Here is a 25,880-nt window from a genome sequence, read left to right as displayed (position 1 = left end):
CAGATGACGGTGGAAAACATTTCCATAAGCGTTCAATGATTACAGAGAGGGATCAGTTTTATTTGATAAACCACTACTCCTGATGATGTTTTGTTCAGTTTGCATGCAAGAAAGTTCAGTGTGTTATCCTGGCAGCATATCAACACCCCGGTCTGTGCTTCTGCCTGCCTCCTCCTGCTGCAGAACGAAAAAGGACAGTCCCCGGCAGACGTGGTGCCCGACCCCCTCGACATGCCCTCGGAGATGGCGGACGCGGCGGCAGCGGCCAAAGAGCTCCACGCCTTGCTGAGACAGGCGCTGCCCAGACCCAGCTCTCCTCTGCCGCTCACGCTGCTCGCGCAGTCACTTCCTCCAGCGCTCTCCGACAAGGCCAGGGTCCAGCTCGCCTCCATGGGGATCCGGCTGGGTGACAGGGTGGTGATAGCTGGACAGAAGGTGCGTCACAGAACGAGAACTATTCCTGTTAATTGCTTCAAATCCAGTCAACGGTGAAAGGTTTTCTTTCTTCTTCTTCTTATGTTTTGTCTGTATGATGTTTTGTTTAACCCTCCGTCAGCGTACAAGACTCTGTGGCGACAGAAGTTTCAGTTAGTTCTTGGTTCAACTACACCACACACAAAAGCAAATGACACGACAGCCTTTTCTTGTGAGACACATCAAATCACTAATGAGGCAATTAGCTGATGTTCTCTGTAAACACGTTTGGCTGCGCCGCACATAATTGTCATGGCCATTTTTGAAATGATACTTTCCTTTCATTGCTTCATAATTTCCGTCACTTGGGTTTCATCTTGGTTCGTGCTATTTTCAAAATGCTTCATAAGCTCCGCTTCAGTCACAACCCAAGTTGTGCAGCGAGGGCAGACTGTTACTGTGGAAACCAGACGGAAAGTTTTAGATTTTCATCTCACTGATGTTTACAGATTGTTCAGAAACGATACCGGATGACATAATTTGTCAGTTTGTCGCCTCACGGTAATGATAGAATAATGCAGTAAAGTACAAATCTTTAGGATTTCCACTTAAATGAGTAGAGGGAGATGTGGAAAATTACTTTAGAACAGGATGAGACATGTTTGAAGAAGTCTTCTGCCTCGACTGGGTGGGGGTTAGTGAAAAGTGATGATCGACTATAACGAGACAGGGAACTGATAATTAGATATGAGCAGGAACCACAAACCAACAACTTGTAAGACACGGAAAGGAGAGAAAGTCGAAATGTAACGACGGGCAATAATTTCACATATTTACCGATGGCGAAGAGAAGTAAAAACTCAAGTTTGCTTAATAATTTTCCCCAGTCGTCTAAACATAGATAACGGTTGAGAGAGACCTCAGCCTGCTAAATTGTAAGCTTTATCGAATAGGGAAATATGAAGCCTGATAATGAGACTACAGGGTTAGCCTCCTGAACTGAAACAGTTTAATTTATTAATGGTGCTTAAAATACAAAGGCTTTTTTGGACTTGTAATACAGTGAATCTGCAGTCCCTGCTGCAATGTTAGTCATCCCAAAACTGGCTCATTACTAATTTGAGTCTTTCCCATTTTCATTCGTTTATCTCCAAAATGTATTGCACCATTCACTTAATTTTAAGTATGAAAGAAACGGCGATATCAACATTGGCATCCTTCAAGTCAAGCGCCTGCCCGTGGTTTGATTTGTTGATTTGCGCTTCAAAGTCGCGGGACTCCGTCACAGAAAGCCCATGACTGCTGGAAATCACACACGGGGTGTTTCTGACCGACGGTGTAATTCGCTAATAACCAGCAGAGAGACGGGATGAAACACTGTGCTGCTGCAGAATGTCTGACTGAACAAAGCCTCAACAGAGAGCATCCATGTAATCCCGTGGCCCCATTAGTCCAGCCCACTGTTACATTTGCCAACACCTTTGGGGTTTACTCTTTTAGTCTTTTTGCACTGCTTTGGGTGGACGCCAGAGAATCACTCTGTGGGTCTGTTCTGTTTCTTTAACGTAAAAAAAAAAAAGAAAAAGTAGAAGAATAATTGTTAAAGAATAATTGTTGTACAAAGTTACCGCTCAGAAATCCCCAGTGATAATCATTACATCATGTTGACATTACCAGTGGGCAACACACTTGTAAGAAAGCTCCACCCAAGCCTATAAAAATAAATTGAGGGGACCTTTATGTCCAACCCCCCCCCCCCCCCACCACACCACCCCCGTACAGGAGCCACACCACTCTGTTTGAGTCACTCGTGCTGTGACATTAACAAGAACTCTCATCAGCTTCCCATCGCACTAAAACAGTCATTGGTGTTTGATGGAGCCGCCGGAAGCAGGCTGGAAGCTCTCCAGCAGAAGGCTGAAAGTGATTATATTGTTATTTAAATGTTCACATTAGCAGTTGCCTGCATGTGAGCTCAGACGCCTCACAGGTGGTGACGGAGAGAGTCGCTCACGTATGAAATATGCACCTCTTCATGTAAACATGGCAAGTCAAGAAATTTGTGTTTAGCCATTGTGGTTTTTTTTATGTTGGCAATAAATCTTGTACTGTTATTTGCCTTTTAAATATTTGAAAGGACCAGGTGTTGTGGGACGATCGGGGAAGTTGAGTGTGTGGGCTGCGCTCATTGGAAAATGATTGTTTTGCGCTTGTAATTGAGCCCTCTCTACTTCCATGTGTTTACAAAAAGGTGAACTTGTGCTGGCGCTTCGTCTCTCAGGGCCCCCATCGCGACCAACACATCAGTGTGTGAAGAGCATGACGAAAAGGTTTGGTGTAGTTGTGGCTGTTCGTGGTTCTTTCCCACTCAAAGTAAAAACTGTATTTATTATATGATTATATTACCAGGATTTCTTTCTTTAGATGCAGATCATCCTTTTTACCAAAGAACACCAAATATGTGTCGACAGCAGAAAAAGCGGTTTGTTTTTTCCGGGTACATTCTACATATTCTACTTCTCATGCTTGTTCATCACAATTGCGGAGCTGTTTAAATATAATGAATAGTGCTAAATCAGTTAAATCACAGTGTTGTTTTGGATCAATTTTGATTCATCTCAATTAAGATACATTTTTAATTTGTATTTTTCATGTTTCCTTTTGCATGAGAAAACTCAGAAAAGAAGAGAATATATGGGCCCTCAACGCGTTTATTAAACACTTTTAACAGTTCATGTTAAGAACGGCGTTTTCAGCCAGCGACTAAGACAAAATGACTTGTTGACGTTGTCCGAGAGGAGAGCTGACCGCTTCGTATTTACAACGTTGCCACAATTCGAACAGTCAGCAGACTCCCCGGTTAACGTGTGCTTCATGTTAAAGATGGTATTTTAAGCTGGAACTGCTTCGGGGACAAGAGATCTCCTTCCTGCAGCTCGTGCGTAATACTTTGTCAGCCGACTGGTTCCTGCTTATTTTTATACTCAAGGTGTGCATTGGGAGTAATGATCTGCTCAGTCTCACACAGGTTGAGGCTGACTTCCTGCCATGTGCTTTCTCAGGACAGTGACTTTATTTCTTATGAGATCATGTATGGATTTAATGTATTATTACCAAGTACAATAATCTGTTACGTGTTTGCATTTTCACACCATCAGCTACATGCCTCCATTCGCTTCATTTCACAGCCATGCAGTGGGTTATCCTAAATAAACACATGAGCTTTTGATATACATTATTTATTTATTTAACAATTATTTTAGGCCTTCACCGTGAAAATACAAAAAAAAAAGTCATTGCCAGTTGCTTAGCAACACTCTTTTGGCATCCTTCCAGCATCCAGGGTTATGTCTGTCTCCTCACTCTGGCAAATCACCAGCATTTATCTGTGCATGTCCAACTAACAATAGTTATTATACTGTTGAATTTTAGGGAGAGCATGAGAAGTTTTTAAAATGCCCATACTCATTTTTATTTTGTGTCAAGGATCAGCCCCCTCCTCCATTACGACAGTGTTGGTTCTTTGTAGCAGCGATCGTTTGTGATTGCGCTCAAAGACTGACGATCATATTTTATAGATTAAGTTTTGCATCGTCAGCATTTCGAGTACGAATCTCTTGATCTGTTTAATCAGTCTGGAGCAACTATTAAAAACAATCAATGCACTTAATTTTCATGCTATATGGTTTCAACAGACTGGTCACTCTGTTGGCTCTGCATACTGCAGCTCTCTGTGATCTGATGTTTTATTTTAGCTGTTGCTGCAACCTTTTTATCTGGACATTGAATTTTTTTATGAACTCATGCTAAAACACCGGACTATTAGTGGATGTTTTTCAATCAAAATTCACTTTACATGCTCAACTTTAAGTCTCTGCTTTCAGTTTGCTGCTGTGCGAAATGCTCTCAACATGAAATACACTTGAAGAGCAGTCAAGGTGGTGGAGGCCCAAAGGTTGTTTTTTTTTTTTTTCTTCTTCTTCTTTTTTTTTTTTTGTAGAATTGACTTTCCTATCTGGTTTCATGGTGCAGTGCCACCCCTGAAGCAGGAGCACCTCAGAGCAAACTTTCAAAACTTCCACAAGAAATCTTCTCCTAAAGCGTGTGTTAAAGTCACACGTGTATTCAGTCAGGGCGAACAAAGCGGGAGAAAGAAAAATCCAGTTCTGTGCTGAAGTCGCTTTTTAAAAAAATTTTTTTTTATGGCAGGTAATTCATAGAAGCACCGTGCCGAAAGAGTGCAGCATGACACAGCTGCACAAGAAGTGCCAGAGCGATAGTGGGGGGGGGGTAGTGGCCACATATCTGCCAACAAAAGGAAAAGGAAACTGTAGGTAAGGTTCAAACCCATGAAATGCAGTATTCGCTTGCTAAGATGGACTTTTTCAGTGTGGTTTGTTTTCTTCTGTTGCTCTTGACATTTCACACACTTCCTGCTCCGCAGTCCAGGTGAAGTAGTGACAGTATTTCGCAGAATGGTGGTTGTTTGTCGAACAGGATTTCCTCACTGACGAGTTGGAGGATCATAAAAGGATGGCAGCTTCTAGCTCTTTAAATGGGCGTGAATCAGTTAAGAGTCGGCAGCTTTTTGTTCGACGCCTAGAGCAGAAAAGTGTGCATTACTGGAGTTACCCTGGCTTCTGTTGCGGTGCACATTTCTGTGGTGGCGAGGTTGTAAAGCTCGTATAAACCTTGAATCTGGAGATTCTAAAATAAGCTCTCCTCTTTCCTCTCTGCCTGCATCCTAAAGACCCACAGTGCTGTCGCCCCTGAAACATCAGATGCATTCAGAGGGAACCTAAGTGAAGTAAATAGTAGCTCCTTTGGCTTCCCGACTTCGGTTGTTGTTGCTGTCTGACTAAAAACTGCATCCAAAAATAGGAGAGAAAGCATATTATACCAGCAAGCATTCAAATTGTGTTCACTTAATGTAAAAGCACTATAATCCGTGTATCCTGGACCTTACGGGTCAGTCAGGTTTATTTCTATAACACAATGTTACAAATACACAAAGCTTCTCTGCCGTCTCTCCACCATATAATACCATTTTTCTTTGACCTTTACCGTGCCCCCTCCATAAAACCACTAAAAGGGGGGGAAATGAACTAATATGCTCTTTATTGCCTCACGGAAACACTGATGCACTGAAATTTACACTGGGGTTGCTGAAGTGCACAGTTCGGATCTTCGTGTGACCCCTATGACATGGCCAGAAAGTGTTGTAATCATTCTGAAATAAACGAAAAAGAAAAGCTCTTATTAGATGATAGAGTGCGTATGCTGCTCTCAGGATTCAGCAGTGCTCTTAAAATCACAGTTTTATTGAATTTCAGGATTTTGAAGATGACTCGGTGTGCAATGGAGGTGTTCGCTGCACCTGAATGATTTGAAGAAGTGTGAATTTAATTTTTTTTTAAAGTGCTAAGCGGCTAATGGTGCAGGGCTTCCCTGGCTGGATTGGTTCCATCTGTCTGTCCAGGTAAACAGTGGTGGTCGGTTTACCACGCAAGTGTGACCTGCAAATGGAAGACAGTTGGTGTTGGAAGGCTGCGGGCCGCTAACACAAATGATGTTGCTGCTTTGAGTGCACAGAGACGGAGGTGGTCATTAGTTTTGATTTCAGCGTAGCGACTAAGCCCGTTGAGCCAAGTTTATTGTGGATATAGGATGGATGCTCTTCGCAGCGCATAAAGAAATTGAGAGTAGCATGAAATTGAATTCTCCTTATTGAAAACTTTACCTTGCGTTGCAAACTAAAAACACACGTTCACGTTTGTTCTCTGTAGCCTCTCTTCTACCGTGACCGTCAGGTTTGGGAACTCGGGGTTTGGGCCTGAAGACGAGGCGGATCGTCGATCTGCAATAACTATATTAATCTGTAACCGAAAATACAGCTCGTCAACAATTCGGACCATTTTGTTGTATTATTTCTGTATTTTACTATTTGAAATCCAAACCGGGATTTGTGTGCATAATGTCCATAAAAATCACACTTCCCTCTTTGAGTTTCTCTTTCACTCAAACTTCAGTGAGTCTCTTTGAACACTTGATTAACACGGATCGCTTTGAAACTTCTTGAAATCTACAAGATGTCGAAAAAAAAGGATTTAAACATCTTTGATGTGAATGTGTAGGGGAGTGTGTGTGGTTTTTTTGTTTTTTTTTATAACCGCATTTCTGACGCTGCCTGACATTTCTGCACCAAATGAAGCTGTAAGCAGAGATATAGTTTTAATGCAATCGATCTACCATATAGAATGACCGAAAACCGCCAGGCAGTCTCTTGTCTTGTCCAGTAGTAGATCAGAACCTCTAAAACCATGCGATGTAAAAGTAACAGTTACTGTTGGTTGTGGCTGTCTGCCATGTGTGTGTGTGTGTGTGCACTTCCTTTAACACCATCCATGCTGCAAACAAAAGGCATGCAGACGACACAAGATTTCTAATTCTAGCCCAGTCAGACATGCACTCTGAAAGAATGAGCCTTTAATAGAGTTTTTTTTTTTTTTTTGCCACGCTGAGAACAGAATCGCAGCGTGCCAAGTTGTGGAGATTGGCTAATCAAAACTCTTATTATCTCCCCTCCATTTTCTGGCTCAGTCTCGTGCTTTGATCTCTATTTTCCCTTTTAATTATTTGTGGCTTCTGCTGCCTTGGTGGAAACGGATGCATTAAAATGCTGTTGAGATTCTGATAGGGGTTCTGCCCTTGACACGACGCACTGCAAGAAGATGAAATGACTGGGGCGCTCCCTTTTGCTGCGCAGAATGGCGTTTTCTCCTGCTTTCTGTTCATTTGGCCCCGCCGGTCTTGGTCTGTGTGTGTGTGTGTGTGTGTGTGTGTGCAGGTTGGAAGTCTGAGGTTCTGCGGCAGCACCGAGTTCTCCGGTGGCCTCTGGGCCGGAGTGGAACTGGACAAACCAGAAGGGAAGAACAACGGCTCTGTGGCGGGGATTCAGTACTTCACCTGCCCAATCAAACATGGTGGGTAGTACAAAACACTACTGATGCATTTAATGGATCCATTCGTCGACTCAAATCTGCAGCCCCAAATCAATCTAACACTTTAAGTTATTTACCGGCGGACACATCATTTTCTGTGGTGTTTTGTGTTCACCCAGGCAGATAAACATAGTGAATTCTGATTGGGCGATTATTTAGTTGTTGGAACAAACCGTCTTGTAAATAAATCTCACACTGTTGGAAAGTGTTTTTGTGCGGAATTACAATGCAGAACGCTCTGACTTGTGTGTCCTTTAACCCTTTTTTTTCCCAGGAATTTTTGCTCCTTTGTCCAAGATAAGCAAACCTTCAGAAAGGCACAAAAGCAGCACAATAAAGACGTCCACTCCCATCCGGCCCCCTCGCCGGATCGACCTGTCTCGGATCACCTCAAAGATCAACACTGGTAAAAAAAAAAAAAAAATACAAACAAACACACAAACATCTAAGACACATCTCATGAAAGCGGAGGGGTCTGTTTAGGAGCTGTGACTGCTTGAATGCGGGAGCTCAAGCGAAGCTGCGCTCGGGGCCCGGCAGGTTCACTAAACACAGCCAGTCGGGGTGAGCCTCACCAGGATTTGGGAGAACAGCCCAAGGAGCTCTGCCACATTGTTCTTTAATGAAATACCTGAACTGATGATTCAGAACATAAACTACAAAGACAGGGAGCCAGAATCGCCGGTGGGGCCCTGAAGTCAGAGAAGTGCAGGAACCTTTTGTGAGCGCAGATGGAGAAAAAAAAAAAAAAAAAAAAAAGATGGGGCAGGTGTTTGCTCATGTCACAGGTAATCTCGTGTACGATCCCCTGGAGACGACCACGGATACTTTTTTTGGGCGAGTACAACTCGCGTTTTAGTATCGCGGCATTAGTCTCAAAGATATTTCCTTATGCTGCCTTTTAAAGAAACGTTCCCTAATTCAAAGGAGTTGAGGAGAAATCCGAGAGGTCCGTATCGATATAAAGAGAGAAATAACAGAGATAGTTACTGATAATTGCCCTCCAGTTCTCCACTAACTCGATCAGAGCACATAATGTGTGATATTGTGGCGATCATCGCCTCCGCCTCTCTCCCTCTCTCCATTATGTAACTAATGTCATCATCATGTACAGAAGCATATTCTTTTCCCAAAAGTATGTTTAGTTTTTTTTTTCTTCTAAAGGAGAGACACTAATATTCTCAAGTGCCGCAGCATTGCTCAATACAACCCACCACAGACTACTTATCCGTGCTTTTTGAAGTAAGGCAGGCCCTACGGCCAAACATCTCTCAATGAAAGCAGTGGAATATGAGAGGATTCTCAAAAAGATCCAGCCTGTTTGACATCACAGAGTGTTATTTGTACTCTTGACTTCATCCTTCTTCGGCGTCATCCTGATGGTGAGGGAAGGTCGTCCCGATGGATAAAAAAAAAAAAAAAACGGATCACTGCAGTTCGGTTAATTTGTTGGCTTTTTGTTTGTAATGTTGATGTCTTTGTTCGTGGTTCCTAGTCACCGATGCTTTCCTCCAGCTGCTTACCGTTGCAGCCTTGGTACTGGATAGCTTTGTGTACAAAAGTGTTTTTCTGTAATATATTTATTCTGCAATAATTTTTAGTTCTTGCAGTTAAATGTCCAAAAACCTAAGCAATTAATTGATAATTTTGTAACTGTGTTCCTAAACTCTTAATTACAGAAACTTAATATTGAGTTTGTTTATTCCAACACAGTTTCCCCTCAGTCACTGTTGGATGGTACTTTATGGCAATAACAAATTAAATATTAAATAACTGTTTACAATTACCCCCACTGAAGCTTCACTGGTCTCAACAGTATGTTTTTCTTACATTTGAAAACTGGGAGAGTTACTGTCTCTCTGTCCCGCTCATACTGACACCTGATCTTACTATTATCTAAAGTGGGTTACCTTCAGTGAAAACAACTGTTATTATTCCAGTAAACTCCTGTTTCCTGAGCTAACTCAGTCCCTCCTCACAGTTACGTTAATCAATGCTGTAAATCGAATTTTTTCTTTTGCTTAAGCTCTCACAAATTTCGCCATTTAAATAATATGAAAGTTATGTTGTAGTTTAGTATTTATCAGGTTACTTGTTGCAGTTCAGAATGGAATAATGCCACATTTTACTAGTGCCCCTGGTTGTTTGTATAAAACATTACAGAACTGCTTATTGTGGCCTTTTTGCGCTTACTTTTGTCAGCAGCCTGTGAGACCATCTGTTGGCAGTTTCTGGTGAGTTCACTGGAGAATTGCAAAGCTCTATGAATGATAATGAATTCTTGTTGAAACTGTTAATACAGTCACACGATTTGTGTGTGTGTGTGTGTGTGTGGGGGGGCAATTGTGCGCCATCACCTGCTGCTCTATAATATAATAATTTTACGTATTTGCAAACACCCAATTTATCTATATACTCATGCTCTATCGCATGGAATTCTTTTTCTCTGAGTAACGTTTCTGTCGCATGAAAAACTTTGGTGGGAGCATGCTAATTCTGGATGCGTTAATGGATGCTTCTACTGACAATTGTCATTGTGACGCACAGTGGGCTGTTCAACCCACCGCCGAGGACCTGAGTCACTCCGCTGTTCATGATGAGGTCGTCTGCAAAAGTCATGACTCCAGCCTCTTATTTTCTGCTAAATTGAGGCTTTTTCAACGTCCGTGTCCTGCTTGAGCCCTGTCGCAGCGCGGCAGGATTTATGGCATCTGGGATTTTATATTAATCTCTCCAGAATACTTTGAAAAAGCGGACTCTGAACTGGTGCCAAAGGACGTTGCATAAATTAGACCGCTGACAGGACCTCGCTTCGCAGAGTCCTTGGACACCCCGTCCCCTCATTTCCTGACTCCGGTCACCTCCGAACATTGTCTTGCCGTGTTTCTGCCAATCCTCCTTCCTCCAGTGTTTACAGCTGCATCGGGCCGTTGTAATATGCAGTGGGGGTTTTGAATGGCCATTGATTTGGGCGTGAGCGGAATAGCAGACCTCAGAGAAGCCTGTAGAATTCAGTGATTGATAGTCCAATTAAGTCGGGTTTAATAACTAGGGCATAGACAGGCTGAGTATCCTGGCAGCCATTCATCACAAGGTGTGTGAGTGTTTGTGTGTGGCGCGAGGGCGCATGTGTGGCTGCACCTTCACACAACCGGGGAACTAGATTGATTTAAAAGCAAAGACTTTACAGGGATTCTTTTTTTTTTCGTCACACAGGCCGAAACTCTCTGACCATTCATGTTTGAGCACCTGTGCAGGCGCCACCTTCATCTTTATCGACGGATCATCACGAGACCGTCCCTTCGAACTTATTGGGAAACTCGGTAGAACACCAGACCAGGCAGTCTCTGTGCGTTGGGCCCAAAGATTGGTGTGTGTGTGTGTGCTCGCTCGCTTAATTCATATCGCCTGCCACACAGTGTCACTTAAAGTGAGCGTCAGCACGCAGGGGGGTGGTTGGGATCCAGGAGGTCCCGTCAAAGCTTAAAGGTCATGTGACAAGAAATGTTGGACCTTCCGGCTTGGAACGGAGTCTCCCGCTCACAGGACTGGGGACAAGAAAAAAAAAATGTCACCGTTTCTGAAGGGGAGCATTTCCCCAGCAGCTCCCTGTAAATGTGAACCGAAATGGCAATCGATAAATAAATACCAGGGCTGATCTGAGCTCCTTCCGTCACCTTTTCAATCCGCAAAATGAACCTTAAAGTATTGCAGCCTATTAATGAAGTGACAAGCCAGAGTGGCACCCATCCGCCTTAACAATATGACGACCTCATCTCATGTAGGTTCCCTTCGGGGCGCCTCCATAACTCAGGCGTGCATATTCTCTTTCATTGACTTATTTATTGACTTGGAGTCTCATTGGTGTGGCTGATCAGACTATAAATGCTCATCCTCCTCAGATACGATTAGATTTTCCAGTTTAAATGCATGCACAATGATTGTATTGCCTAATAAAGAACAGTCTCTAAAAGCTTTTGTCTCTTTAATTATAGATTTGATTCAAGTCAACAAGCAATATAAAAATCTTGAAATGTGAATAATACCTTCATTATGCACCAGTTAAAGAACGCTAATGCATTTTTTTTTTCTGGTATTTTTTAAGCAGTTCGGTGTTCAGGGCTTTTGTGTGCCTCCAAGTGCTCCTCTTGGCATATTTTAGTCCATATTCGGTGTGTTGGAAGCAGAGAAACCATCAGTGTCAGTGATTCTTTTTTTTTTTTTTTAAGTGCTGATTCACAATGTCATGTACTTTATTTGCTCTTATGTGCTTGTTTTTTTGTTTAAATTTGTATGTAACTTTTCATTTAGAGGTTTTTGCTCCATCACTTCCCACCTTCATGGGCTCCATAAGCTGGACTTCTACACATTTGATTGACATTTGGACACGCTCTACATTTGATGCCCGTTTTACATGCAAACTGTTTCCTTCCCTTTTCATTATATTTCCTCTGACATGTTCGATTCAAGTGCTCTTTCCATAATCATCATGCTCAGGCTGCCCTAAACAGATTTGCTGTGCCACAAATAGAAATCCTTGTGACAGACGTGTCCCCCCCCCCCCCCCCCCCCTCATTCTCTCTATTTAACCGGTCACAATTTACAATCCTACTAGAGCTCCAGAACTGTAAGAGTGGCTCTTATGAATCAATTTTCTAATCTGATAAAGTCACTGTTTCTTTTGTCTGTGTGTGGGTGAAAAGGGTTATCTCTCAGTGTTACAAAATCACCCGATGTGCAAAACAGCCCACCTGGCCACAGTCAAGATGAAGAAGGCGACATAAAAACAGGTACAGAGAAGCAGGCTTCAGTGCACTTGGAGCTGCAGAATTTTGACGTGAGAATGTGTGTGTGTTTTTTTTTTTTTTTTAGGATTGTCCTTTGTGGAGATTGAGCAATTCAAAGTCTCTCACTTGGGTGTGGTCAATCTGTGCAACTTGATATTTGAATCCAACATTAAAATCAGTCTGTGTCAGTAGGAACACCTGGGGGCTTTCCAAAGGTGAAAAATGAATCGGGGCGACGTTTCTTTCCCCCCCCAAAAAAAATTATCGTTCGCAGAAAATTGCATTCATCATACAAATCCTTGTGCCAATACATTCTTTTCAAAAAAAAATGTTTTTGTGATGCCGCTTTTGCAAAATGTGAAAAGGATTTAGATTTTTGGTCATCCTAAACACGGCCCTTCATTTCAAGAAGTTAAAGAGAATATAAATGGAATATGTCTGTTTGCAGTGACCTGCACCCTTGACATCAATTGCTTTTGGAATTCCAATTGACCATTGGTGCTGTGTGTGAGGTTGTCCTCGAATGAAGGGCTTTGGGATATTGCCTTTGAACATAAAGTCACATCAAAATCTGAAAAAAAATGAAGTCAGTTAATTTTTGATGAATGAGTAAGTATTTGATAATACTACTCAGTCGATGCAGACTCTTTAGTCTTTGACTAAAAAAACCACCACGAGCATGAAGCAAGTAATAGTTTTGACCGGCCGTGAAACTGCAGAATACCAATCAGGTACTGAAAACGACCTCGTCTCATCGGCAGAGACTCACAAGTAGCTTTCGTTGAGAATTGTCTTGCTCTTTCCCACATCTGTGTTTATTTGTAGGGAAATGTTCTTTTCTTCTCGGAGTTCTTGCCTCCAGTACGCGAGTCCTCCCTGAACCCCTGCCCTGTGAATGTCTGTGGAAGTTAAAAACCAAACTGGTCACTTTTCTTCCCCGATAACATCGGATGAGGATTAGCCTTTGGCTCTGTGAACTGCTTGCCGAGGTCACCACCAGAAAAAAAAAAAAAAACAAGCACACATGATTTGGCTCTGCATACGTTTCTGGAAAAAAAATCCAGTTGTGACGGCCAGTGTCCTGATGTTGAAGACGCCAATAGAGCATGTCTCATAAACCAGGCTTTATTATGTTCAGTTGCTTTCCAGTTCTTAATATTGGCTCAAACAGGTGAATGATGGATTCATTATTAGGTGGGGGAGCACATTTTGTGCCGTGTGATCCTTTTGGACTGCAGTGTGTCACAAACGAATGTCACGCGACTTTTTCTCGATTGGCTTGTTGCGTATGAGGTTGTCCTTGTGTGTTTCTAACTGCAGGAGTCTCCCGCTCCCTCTCGTCTTCGTCCTCGTCTCTGGATTCTCGACACGGGCTGGCCGCCCGACCCCGCCCCTTGCAGAGGCAGCGCGTCCCGCCCCGGCAGCGCAGGGAGAGGGCCTCCCCCAGTCCAAGGACGACGCCCTCGCCGGCCCTCCGCTCCTCCTCCGGGACCACGACGCTCTCCGCTGCAGGTCTCCGTGTGTTTCCACCGTCTTGCGTCGCCTTGTCAAAGATGGTTTCTTATCGCGCTCTTTCTCCCACCGTCTCAGGTCCTCGGAGTCGAACCCCCTCTGGCAGCAGCTCTTTGTGTGAGGCCTCCGAGATACGCCTGGGGGAGAGGGTGCTGGTCGTGGGCCAGAGGACCGGTGTGGTCCAGTTCTATGGAAAGACCAGCTTTGCTACGGGTCAGTTACTCTGAAATCAATCCCGCCCCTTTTGAACATTTGACAGCCACAGTCAGACTGAACCACTCACCAGCCACTGCATTCGGCACACTTCTGAGCCAGTACGGCGTTCCTGCCAGTAATTCTGCCTTGATTTGTTCTGCACATTTTGGGGGATGGGGCGATCAAAATAGTCAGAACATCTCTCTCCATGAATGACGGTTCAAGCTCGACTCACTCAGCAGACTTATCACCATGGAAATAAAATCAACTCAAGTTGACACTGGACATTTCCAGCTTTCTAAAGGCCCAAGGTGTTGCATCAGGTCACATACGTTGTATAATTGTACCGAACAGTGGCTCTTTAGCATGTCCATTGGGTTTCGGGGGAGTCAGGGTTTTTTGAATGGACGGAAAGGAAAGATTTAGTGCCGTGAGTACTTCTGGCACTTAAAATTCGAAGTTGCGCGAGGGGGGTGGATAACAAAATATTTCTTTGTCTTGTAATAAATCATGGCAGTTCTTGAAGCAGAAATGAACCACTGGAGTTGCAAACTTTTAACATATAAGTGCAGAGCTCATGGTTTCTGCTCAATTGAACTGTAGCATTTCTTCCCTATTCTTTTGCGAATGAAAGCATTTTAGTCTTAAAAAGAATAAATGGAAAGCGCCGGGCCACTTCAATAAAGAAATGTTAAAATGGACTTCTGTCACCTCAACATTAAAAGACTCATTGTTCATATTCAAGGCTGAATGTTTGAAATACTGAATAAACTTAGTTTTCTCAAAAGAAACATCAGCAGCAAAATCAGAAACAGCTTTTCAGAGTGTACTCTCATTAGGAAAATGTGGACAAATAAAGCTTTTTTGTGCTTTTTTTTTTTTTTTTTTTTTTTTTACATTTTCAGCCTTGACTTGACTGAAGGTGCTGAGGAAACGCAGAAGAATATAATCATTGGGATCAAAGCCCAAACAGAAAACATCTCAGTCTGGTCATTAATAATGAGGGAGCAGTTCTGCCCAGGCCTCATGTATGAACAAACACGGATGCATCTCGCCGTCACTGAGGATCCCGTTTGAAGTGCTCTCAATCCTTGAGAAAGTTTCCCTTGACTCTTTTTAAATCGCTGCTATCTCAGCCTCAGTGCACTGGAGGACTTAACCCTTCATGCCGAAATCAAAGCTGTTTTCATTTTTTTTTTTTTTTTTTCCTTTGCCCCAAAAACCTCTCGGCTAACTTATTTTTTTTTAACCCTGCACCGGTGTCTAAACTTGAAGCTGGCAAGTATCTTCAGGTCATCTTGAAGTGGAAGTAGAAGCTATCTCTTGGTTAGTATTGGCGCGGCGAGATCAGGATTTTCAGTGTGTCGCCACCCGGAGAGCTCTTTTTCAGAAATGAAACACCGCTTCCAGCATGGCATGTTTTGTCAACAGCCAATTGCTGTTGTGCGCCTTGCTTGGCGCCTGTTTATCCAGTGAACATAATTGTCTTGCCAACACATCTGATATTTAAAGTTGCCAGGATTAAATTGCAAAAAAAATATATTTTTCCCTTTTTTTTTTTTGACTTGCGAGTTTTGTTTATTTGATACAGAGCTGTTGGACTGGACTGGCGTAGTGGTGGGTGAATCTGTTTAACTTTCTGCTGGATTAGTATTAACAGTGAAGCAGAGGTGAGACTTATCCATGTTTGTATAATCGACCCATATTTGACTTTTCCTCCAAAATTTTTGGCCCAGCAACAGAACTAATCTAGCGCCTATTAATGTACATGAGGAGAATATTGGGGAAAGCCTTTGTAAAAATGTTGGGAAATTGAGTAAACTATTTAATCATGCGGCAAGGTAAAAGTAAATTCGTATCTACACACACGTATTTGTAGAAATGTAAGACTAAACACTGCTATCCGAGCCTACATATACATTGCAGGAAATATGATTGTGCTTTTGAGGCACTTGCGTGAGACGTACCAGATCACATTACACTCATCTTGTTAAAAGCTTTGCAACTGATTCATATGTAAATTTGACCATTTGTTGACGCTTGTAGGGAGTTGGAGAAACTCGGGTAATTCTCAGCATCTGTTGCACATGTGGCATTCATAGATGGTTCCCGAATAACAGCTCCTGGATGATTCTCATCGGCTGCGCTGTTACATCAGGGTATTAAAAAATACAACAAAAAAAAAAAGGACATGTTATACACCAGTGCAGTTTATATATCAAGGAACAGGAGTTACTAAAATCATTAACTGACGTCTCGTTTTAGCTTCACAAAATAGCTTCCAACCTGCACGAGTCTCGGCGCCCATCCGCCAGCACCAGTAGGATCCCACCCTGCTGGAAGCACTGGGCGGGCTGGTTTATGAAGGGAACAGCTCTCCAATGCTCTTTTTCTGTGTTATCAACACAGTTCAGGTGCCAATGAATGAATTGAAAGCTTTATTGTTTGGGCTAAAAACCGAAAACTGTTTGTCGTCCAAGATGATGAATCGTTTAAGACCGGCAGCAAAAGGGAAGCAACCTTGGACGATACAGTTGAAGGAAAAAAAAAAAAAAAAAAAGAAGGTGGCTGGTCACAAGCCTTGATTGTGTGCTTGCATTCTGCTGCTTTTGTGTCTGCGCAGGCCTCTGGTTGGGTATCGAACTGGACAAGCCAAGCGGTAAAAACGACGGCTCGGTGGGAGGCGTGAGGTACTTCTCCTGCCCTCCAAAGCACGGCGTCTTTGCTCCCCCATCTCGTGTTCAAAGGTGAGTGCTAGTCCTTTAAGGTTGATGGAGTCCCCCCCCCGACGCCTTCTTGATTGATAGTGACTTTTCACTTTTGCCAGTGGTCATCCACGGCGGTAAAAAACAAGATTTGTCATCGGTCCGTCATTTCAATAAATGGCCCGCACTTCAGAGCAGATTTGACGGTATGAATGTGGCGATGGGCTCCGTAAAGCCCGAGGTTGCATTTCATCGCCTTCATCAATACATCCGATGGCACTAATGAGTTCCTTTGACAGTGCCATTTGGGTGAGCGCGGACATATTTGATTTTGCCCCGTGTGCGGCAAACAGTGCTCCTCTGTACTGGTGATTAACTCGAGTCTGGGTTGTCAAACGTGCAGCCCGGGGGCCGCTGACCCTGCGTGACTCCTCCATTCATTGCCGTGCCTTGTAATGAGCCAGACAGCAATCGTCCCTGCTTTTAAATATGGAGTTTGGATAATAAACATCGGAGGGGGGTTATGTTTACACGACAGGGTGTGAGATATGATAATAAGACCATACCTGAGAGGGTGTAGTTATTTGCCATTAGAGCGTTATGTTACACTGTCGGAATATCAAATGAGCCACAGATCAAGGACGGAGCTGTTTTGTTTATGCGAGGGCCACCGTAATACACACGGCCTGCGCCGAGCGCCACGTCTGCATTCTTGTGCGAAGCCGTCTCTGCAGCACATCGCCGCCATCAGCCGAGCAGTTTGACACGCGTTTCATCTCAACTTTGAAGTTCTGTGACGGCTCGTCAAGCGCTTTTGAAGAAAACGCGTTTGCAGCGGTTCGTTGGCGTCTCGTGTTAAAATGTGTTAAAAGATATGCAACAAAACGCTCGTGATTGCCTTTGTTTAATCTTAGATCACAAGCCTGCCAAACAATCCGCCCCTCGTGTATGGACTGTGACGGAAAAGAAGTTTTGCATATATTTTTTTTTCCGTCCAGGAACTCGGAGAATCTTGCAGAGGGGGAGCCAAAGCAGAGAACTGGCTGAATTCAAATGGCTTCGTCGAGCATCTTTTCCTAAATGTATTTGTTTTTATACTTTTTTTTTTTTGCAATTCTCTCCAAACTATTCTTGAATTGTTTTCTGTGTCGTGTATAGATTCAAGCCAAGTTTCCAAAACTTTTGAAAATCGACAAAATCCCCGAAGTCTCCGTCAGACGGCGAGACCGAAACAGTGTTTTTTCGCGTTTGCATCCATTAGAGGCGTGAGCTGGACACTGGTCCATTTATAGACAGGTGGGACTTGTGGAGCTCCGGTGAAGAAAATCCTCCCGTACACTTGTTCTCTCGAGGTGCCTAATGAGGCTCACAGAGAATTCTGCGATGCATGCAGTCGGCTCGCGCCACGCATTCGGAGCAAGTCCTCTCTAAATAGACACGTAATTACACTGAACCTCATGGCAAGCGCCGCCAAAAATGCGGCAAGCTCTATCAGCAGAGAACCTTCCAGGGTGATCCTAAACGCCGTGCTTGTGATAATAATAGTAATGTATGCATGTAAATAGTAATTTGCCTCAGTGGAGATTGAAATGAATGATGGTTTCCGAGTGGCCTGATGTCTCGTGCTGCTCAAATGCTATCGTGGCGTCCGGTGAAAAGTACAAATTTTGAACCTTTATGTGCTATCAGAGCGAATGCAGTGCACATATTAGTTTCCATGGCATGAGAATTGACACCGGTTTGGTAATGTATGTATATCGTGCTATGGATTCATAAACATTGCTGCAGTGGGCAATGATAAGGCCCCGTCAAAATGAAAAAACAGCCGATTTAAAAAACAAAACAAAATCAACAGTTGGCCTTGTGCCGACTTTCCTTTCCTATTTTTCAGCGTTGCAGAGATTTGGCCCACCATTAGCTGCTGTCAGCTGTATCGGGTGTACGTGAAATATAGCCGGGTGACGACTCAAAGGAAAAGCAGCTCTGCTCTGTTATGGTAAATAGAACGGCTTCGGTGCCGCGAGGAATATCTATAGCCTATTGAATTCCGCTGGAGCCGCGAACGCCATTATTTGAGTATAATCTGTGATTGGATGTTTTGAAGTTGGAAACACTTTGTTCCACGAGGCTGAGATGTGGTGACTGAAACCTGTGATGATATGAATCGTTTTAATCTCCAGTCAGTGTTTTTTGGGTTTTTTTTTTTTTTTGATGAATGCTTTCCTTAATGCTTCGGGAAGTGCAGATTTTCACTTAAATTTTTTTTTTTTTTAATCACATTAAATTATGGTAAATCATGATTATTATCTTTCTCTGAATCTGGATTAGACTTCAACTGCTTGTGAACATAAAAAAAAAGCAATGATAGATGATGGAATTTGACGTGTATGAGATACCACAACATCGACATTCATTCAAAATCTACACAATAATGTGGACTCGGTATGAACAGCTACATTAAAGTGACTCAGTGTTAACGTATAAGCTTATATCATTAGCATTCACCTCTCTTTCCACAAACCAGGATGCATTTCACCGGTTGTGGAGCTTCAGCGGCATGACATAATCTAAAACTCGCTCACGTCGTATATCGCACTCTGAAGGTAGAAGTACACAAACATCAGTCCGGGTCCTGTCGGGTTAAGTGAGGCAAACAGTGGACCCACGCCGTGCCGACGTCGAGTGGCACGTGGACGAAGGCGAATTAGATTGTTTCTGATCGACCCGGCTCACACAAAGTGTTGACTCAACAGCGGTATCAAGAGGAGCCAAGCAGGTTATTTATGGAGGTCGTTTAATCCCCAGAATGTGGAAACTGCAGGCATGTGTGACATGTATATAATGCGCAAAAACTACTTTCCTATTCGCCGCTCGACGTGCGGCTCACCTGAACTGGTTAAATGAACTCATTCCTCTTTTGTTGTGGCGTCTTCTCATTATAGATTCAACATTCGGGCTGCTGTTTTCCTCTTTTCTTCACACATCTCAATAGTTTTTTCCTTTTTCCCTTATTTATCCTCTCTCTCGTTTTTTTTTCAAATTCTTTTTAGGCCATTCATAAGATAAAAGCAGCTTCTTATGCATGCAGCTTCCATATTTCTTTGCCATCCCTTTCTCCTTTCTTTTTTGTTTGCTAATTAACCTCGGGGCACACAGTGAACTCGTGCTTTCCTGCTGTCTAATGAAGAATATCATATTCTCTCTATCGAGGAGCTGGCTTCCTCCTCTCCTTTCTTTTCCTGTCGGCAGCTATCACGACCCATTAGAAAAACAAACGCCGCCTCCCTTCAACTCCCCTCCATTCGCACGCACACAAGCGTGCTGCTGCGTTTTTTTTTTCATCTTCTTTTTTTTTTTTTATGCCTCAACTGTTCTCGTCTCATCCCTTGGAAAACAAAGAAACTCTTTTCTTTTGTGCTCTTTTATCAATATTGGAAGTTTGCCTCTTAATGGCTTCTTGCGTTCCAGCGCATTAGTCAGTATCGCAGATTGGCTTAAAAAGACAACAGTATGCAGGACAGGTGCCGCGTGCGCGCAGTCGAGCCAGACTTTGTTATTCAAACAGCTCTCAGATACGAGGTCATCAACAATACATGCTGGTGTTTAATCCCCCCCCCCCGGTGTTTTTTTTTTTTTTTTTTGAGTTGACCCATTTCAAATTTCCAAAAATTCCGGAAAAACACTGTTAATAAGTTTCGGAGCATGACGCCTGCTCTTCTGGGCAATTTCACTGCAATAAACATGCAAATGAAGAATGTTAAATTAAAAGTGTTTTTAAAGCTCCTTGGTGTTTCTGTTCAGACGCATTGTTTTTGGGGTGTCAGCGAGTCTCAGGCAAGCATACACCTGTTCTATCTGACATTGTTTTATGTTAAGCAGGAGGGTTCGACCATCATGTTGAATGTGTGCTATGTAACCTGCTGGTGAAGGGTTTTCATTTTTTTAAGTCATTGAGAAAGTCATAGTTTACCTCCCTTTTATTCCCGTTTGTCTCATTTTATTCACATTTAGAATTTATTAAATATCCATCTGATCAGTTTGGTTTAATTGTTGCGATTTCTTTATTTTTTTGTGAAATCACTTTATAAACTGTATTTTTAAAGATTATATATGAAAAATTATGGGATAACTTGTTGGATCAGAAAGCTCTCTGGGACCTCGGGTTAGAAAGTATTCTGTTAAAGGATGTTGGTGTCAAACTACAACCACACAGTCTGGTCAGAAGGGATGCAGAGAGGTGATGAGAAGCTGCATGATGGTGCAACAATCACAATCTTTTGAGTTTTCAACTGGAGCCAATTTGTGATGAGACTATATAAATCTGACACCCTTAACCAAATTGAGTTACTCTAATGGGCAATCATTGTATGAAAGTATCAAATAATTTAGCTAAATTCAACACGAGGCTCGGTTTAATTGAGATGTGAGCTAATCTCTTCATCTATTTTTGAAGCAGTTCGAAAGAAAATGAGGCAGACACTCAGTGTTGGCACCTGGAGGCCTTGGTGGGTTTTTTTGGGCTGTGGATGCTAATCATTGGAAAGGAAATGGTCTTTAAAGGCAGAAAGGACCTTACAGTGACAGAAACTAACACGGGATGAAGTGAGGTCGTAGCGGAAAGAGCCACTATGACATAAATAAGGCATTTTTGAGCCATTGCATCAAAAAATTGGTTTTCCAAAGTCTTTTTTTTGGGAGGGGGGAGAATCAGGGCAGCTGCAATGAAATTTCACAGCGGACATTGTAATATTCTCCACTGGAATGAACTCTGTATCGGTGTCTGTCGAGGTTCTGCACTGTTCCCATTCTGTTTCTTCGCAGGATCCACGGATCTGTTGATTGCCTTTCCGAGCTCACCTCGGCGCGCCTCAGCCACCCATTCAGCGGTGAGGATCCTGTCTTTAATGCAAGCTTTGACTGAGATTTCTTTGAAATGTGCCTTTGCATTTATTACTCTGGCAAGTGCCTTGCGAAGTTCTTGTGGCGCGCGCGTGTCTGCGCGGCGGCACTTGACTCATGTGATTGGCGTGCAGGGACGATTCGTCGCAGCTTCAGCACTTCGTCAGCCATCGCCACCGCGAAGGAGACGAGCAGAAGGAGCCCTGCTACCAGGTGCCCGTCTCTTTACTTCTCCCCACCCCAGGCTTCACACTTTCATTCTAATCCCCCGCAGCAGTGACAGAATCAATACGGATAACAGGTCACAGTATTACTCAGCAAAAGGTTCCTTTTTATCAAAGAAAAAAAAAAGCCAGTGCATGGTTGTGCTTATAATGAGAGGCGATAAGGAAGTGGAAGATCAATCCTTCAAAGCTCTCATCAATCTCCTCCTTCCTTTTGATGTTTTCCTTCACTCTGCATATCTTCTCTCATAAATCTCCCCCACCCTTTTATCTTCCTGCGCTCCCACAAACAAAGGAGTCGCTCCAACCCTCACCGTCGACGCTGGGGCAGAGCGGGCGACTCCGGCCCCTCGCCGGGCTGCGAGGGACCGGTCCGCCTCCACGTGGGCATGCAGGTCCTGCTGATCAGCGCCAACGAGATGGCCTTCATCCGCTATTTGGGCACGGCAGACTTTGCCCCGGGCCTCTGGCTGGGCCTGGAGCTGCGAAGCCCCAAGGGCAAGAACGACGGCTCGGTGGGCGGGCGCCGCTACTTCAGCTGCCGGCCCGGCCACGGCGTGCTGGTCCGGCCCAGCCGCGTCACCTATCGCGGCATCAACGGCTCGCGCTTGGTGAACGAGAACAGCTGAAGGAGACGGGGGGGGCAAGTGGACACGGGGGGGGGGGGGGGGGGGTTGAAAGGAGAAGCTATCAGTTGAAGTCAATCCACCTTATTGCGTTTTGCATTGGCGATTTCCTCCATGTACACGATCCGCTGTAGTGTCGGAGGTGCAACTCCCATAAGAAGTCGCGCTGCAGCTCAGTTGCCTCTGACCTCGGCGTCCTTGAGTTTCCTCGGGAAAAACCAGGTTGGAGAGTTCCAGTTAATCACAACATTGCAGAGTGGAAATCGGTGCGTGGTGAAGTGCATCCGTTAAAGCTGTTTTTGAGCTTAATAGAAATGTAAACGTAGCAAGACGTTTCATCCTCAAGAGGCACTTCACGCCCACGGGCAACACGGTGACAAAGCTCTCTGTGTATCTTTTTGAAATGATGTAAGATCAAGATGTCGCACTGAAATCGGGGTTAATTATTTCCCCACCCCCCCGAAGAACCTGGATGTTATGGGAAGAATGCCAAGGTCCGAAGCAACCTGAACTCGCCCATTAATGTTTGACAAATGTAGGCGACAGAAAGCACTTTATAAAGCTAACATCTTAAGAGTTTTGTTTGGCTGAACTGAGCGGTCTGAATAAGACGTTAAACTCTGCACTACTTCCAATCCGATTGCACTGTCGAGACATTAATGTGGTAGACCAGGGTAAGAATACGTGCACACCTGGAAAACCAATTTCTATACTCAAACGTCTTCGTTTGAGAGTTTTTATCAGCTCAGCGCTATCGGAAACCAAAAGTGTGGCGACGAATTCAGAGCACTTTGAAAACAAGCGATTGATTTTACAGCAGACGTGTTCAGAACCAGACTCTTTACTTCAAGCAGTGCATGTGTAGAGAGTTTTAATTAAACTTCCGCCGCATGACAGCCACACAAGCAGGGGTTGTTTTCTTTCTTTGTCTCTGTAACCAACTGGCAACACAATGGATGGCGTCTGCCCTTCGATCCATGAGCAGCGAGAGGCGAGTGACCCCGTTTGTTCTCATGAGAAATGAAAGTTTCACTTAAAAAACACATCGACTTCTCCCGGGGAACACCCTTGACGAAGGAGGCCTCAATTTTCACGCCATTATTTTTCACATTTGGGAGAATTTACTAAGCAAAGACCGTTATTACATTTCGACTGGCGCTTCGAGATTGAAAGCGGGCCTGTGAGAGAAACTTGGAAAAAAAAATACCTGGAAATGGTCTTTACTGACATGGAGCATTTCCACCCGTCTAAAAGCGTGTTGGATGCCGGGATTTTTCCCCTCTGAAGAACAATTCGAGGTTGAGACGGGCGTTCAAACTAAACAACCCCCCCCCCCCCCCCCCCCCCCAAGTGACACTATGTAAAACATGGCAGCTAAATCTAGTTATTCCGGAAGAGGAGCTTCAAAACAGTCGTTCATGTGCATGTTTTTCTTACAATATGTTCCCTTCTTGCTATGCCCATACCAATTAGTGAGTCTCACTGCACATTGATTCTCGCCTGTTAAATCTGCCAAAGGCACTTAAAAACTTTAATTTCAACTCCTCAAGCTTCCAAGTTGTTCAATCGTCTTTTTTTTTTTCTTTTTTCTTTTTTCAAAGACAGGTCATTCCAACCGTTGCCTGATTAATTAAAGTAACTGGATGCATGAAATATACGACCATGCAGAAGTTTTCAGCGCTTGCCGATTGTGCATGCGTGGACAAAACGGGCCCCCGCGCTCATTTTACCATTCAAGTCGTTGCATGTGGGGCCACAGCAGCAGTTGCAGCCTTGTCTCGTTGATGCCTCTTCAACGTGACTGAAACGCGGCGGTCGTCCGAGCGCAAGGTTTTGATAAATATCTGCCACAAATGAAGCAAAGAGAAAATGTCCGAGGGATTCATTGAGATTCCTCCTCGGTAGAAAGTAGCTTCTTGTTTATAACGCGAGGTCAACAGCTGCTGTAACAATTCCTCCATCTTGGGTTTCACGTGCGACACAAAGCAAGTTTTAATGTACCGACGGGTGTGATGGTCTTTTGTGAGTCATGTTTTATTCAGTTATGTGGGTGTGCAACGGGAAGGAGTCCGTCTGATACATTTACATGTTGTGGGGAAAGAGGGAAGAAAAACAGTGTTTGTAAAATAAAAAGTCTATTCTCGCTTTACCTCGTATTTTCTCATCTTTCTTTGGTTGGTGTGTTATTTTTGGACCATTGAATCACACAAGATTCCTATGTTGAATCACTTAACTTCTCCAAATAAAAAAAATAAATAAGCTGAACTAAAAGGCATTGATGGGTGAAGCTTTTATACTCGAGTACACTGAGCACAGAGTTTGCCGAGCGCTGTGTCCCAGCTTTTTTGCGCTAAACCCTCACCTGCTGTGCAACAATGGATTTTCTCTCCACTTCAACCTCCACAACGAGCAAAAAAGACCCGGCGAGGCAGAGTCACGGACCGAGAGAGGTAAGAGCATGCTACAAACCTGGAGGGAACATTTGACACACAGACGCACGATGTAGAAATACAGTGGAAGTTTCATCAGATCGGTAACAAAAACAAAAACTTTGAATATCGTAAAGCAAATGGTGCATCATAATTACTCTGAGGTTGAGGTCAACAGAGCAAAATATACTGTTACAGAGATGAAGTAACATACATGGGAAGTACTCAAGACGCTGGACAAAACCTACGTTATCTCCTATATTTAGAAGTAATCACACTACAGTAAGACAGTAATCAGATGACAGTAATCAGACTGTAGTATTCACTACTGTAAGACCAGACTACAGTAATCAGAATACAGTAAGACAGTAACTAGACTACAGGAATCGGACTATAGAAATCAGACTATATTCTGACCATAATCAGAATATAGCAATCATCGAGTAATCACACTACTATAACCAGACTAGTAATCAGCCCAGTAAGACTGTAACCAAACTACAATGATAAAACAAGCAATCAGACTATATTAAGATAACAGACTATAGTAATCGGACTACAGTGATAAAACTAGTAATCAGACTATATTAAGAGAGTAACAGTCTCTAGTAGTCAGACTACAATAATAAAAGTAGTGATCAGACTATATTAATAGAGTAACAGACAACAGAAATCGGACTACAGTAATAAAACGAGTAATCAGACTATTAAGAAAGTAACAGACTATAGTAGATGACTACAGATTATAGAGACCAGTAAAGGACAGTTTTATCTGTTTCTCACGTGTATAAATGGAATAACAGGGACTTGTGAAAAGGCTCAGTGGATCACCGCAGTGCGCTCCGGGCACATCCATCGTGCCGCGTTACGCACGACTGTCACCGTTTAAACCACTCAGAAATTAGACCCACCTTGAGATAATTGATAATCCACCAGTTCTACTCACCGTTCTGTATCATTTGAAGATGACAGTAATACACGTGGACATAATAATGGCTCAGTGAAGACACACCTGCAGCTTGGCTGTTTAAGGACTTTTCCAAAAACGTGTGTGCACATTCTCTCGCAAAGTTTATTTTGAGTTCACA

General features: G+C 43.4%; 1 protein-coding gene across 2 annotated transcripts in view; it reads left to right on the top strand.

Annotated features, from left to right (window-relative positions):
* LOC308142079 (CAP-Gly domain-containing linker protein 4) overlaps positions 1-22,366 on the top strand; it is a gene marked incomplete at both ends in the record, with an annotated part of 37,693 nt that extends 15,327 nt beyond the window's left edge. For both annotated transcript variants that reach the window (XM_080512389.1, XM_080512388.1), the window contains 9 exons: positions 184-435; positions 7,262-7,397; positions 7,690-7,821; positions 13,523-13,714; positions 13,793-13,927; positions 16,533-16,656; positions 21,436-21,500; positions 21,648-21,726; positions 22,033-22,366. In XM_080512389.1, coding sequence (XP_080368515.1) covers positions 184-435; positions 7,262-7,397; positions 7,690-7,821; positions 13,523-13,714; positions 13,793-13,927; positions 16,533-16,656; positions 21,436-21,500; positions 21,648-21,726; positions 22,033-22,366 — 1,449 coding nt within the window. The remainder of the gene's footprint in view (positions 1-183; positions 436-7,261; positions 7,398-7,689; positions 7,822-13,522; positions 13,715-13,792; positions 13,928-16,532; positions 16,657-21,435; positions 21,501-21,647; positions 21,727-22,032) is intronic.
* Between the last annotated feature and the right edge of the window lie 3,514 nt (positions 22,367-25,880).

Source organism: Blennius ocellaris (assembly GCF_963422515.1).
Source record: "Blennius ocellaris genome assembly, chromosome: 17".
In the NCBI taxonomy this organism is placed as follows: domain Eukaryota; kingdom Metazoa; phylum Chordata; class Actinopteri; order Blenniiformes; family Blenniidae; genus Blennius; species Blennius ocellaris.
Note: the sequence above shows the minus strand (reverse complement) of the source record. Positions and strands in the feature narration are given on the sequence as shown.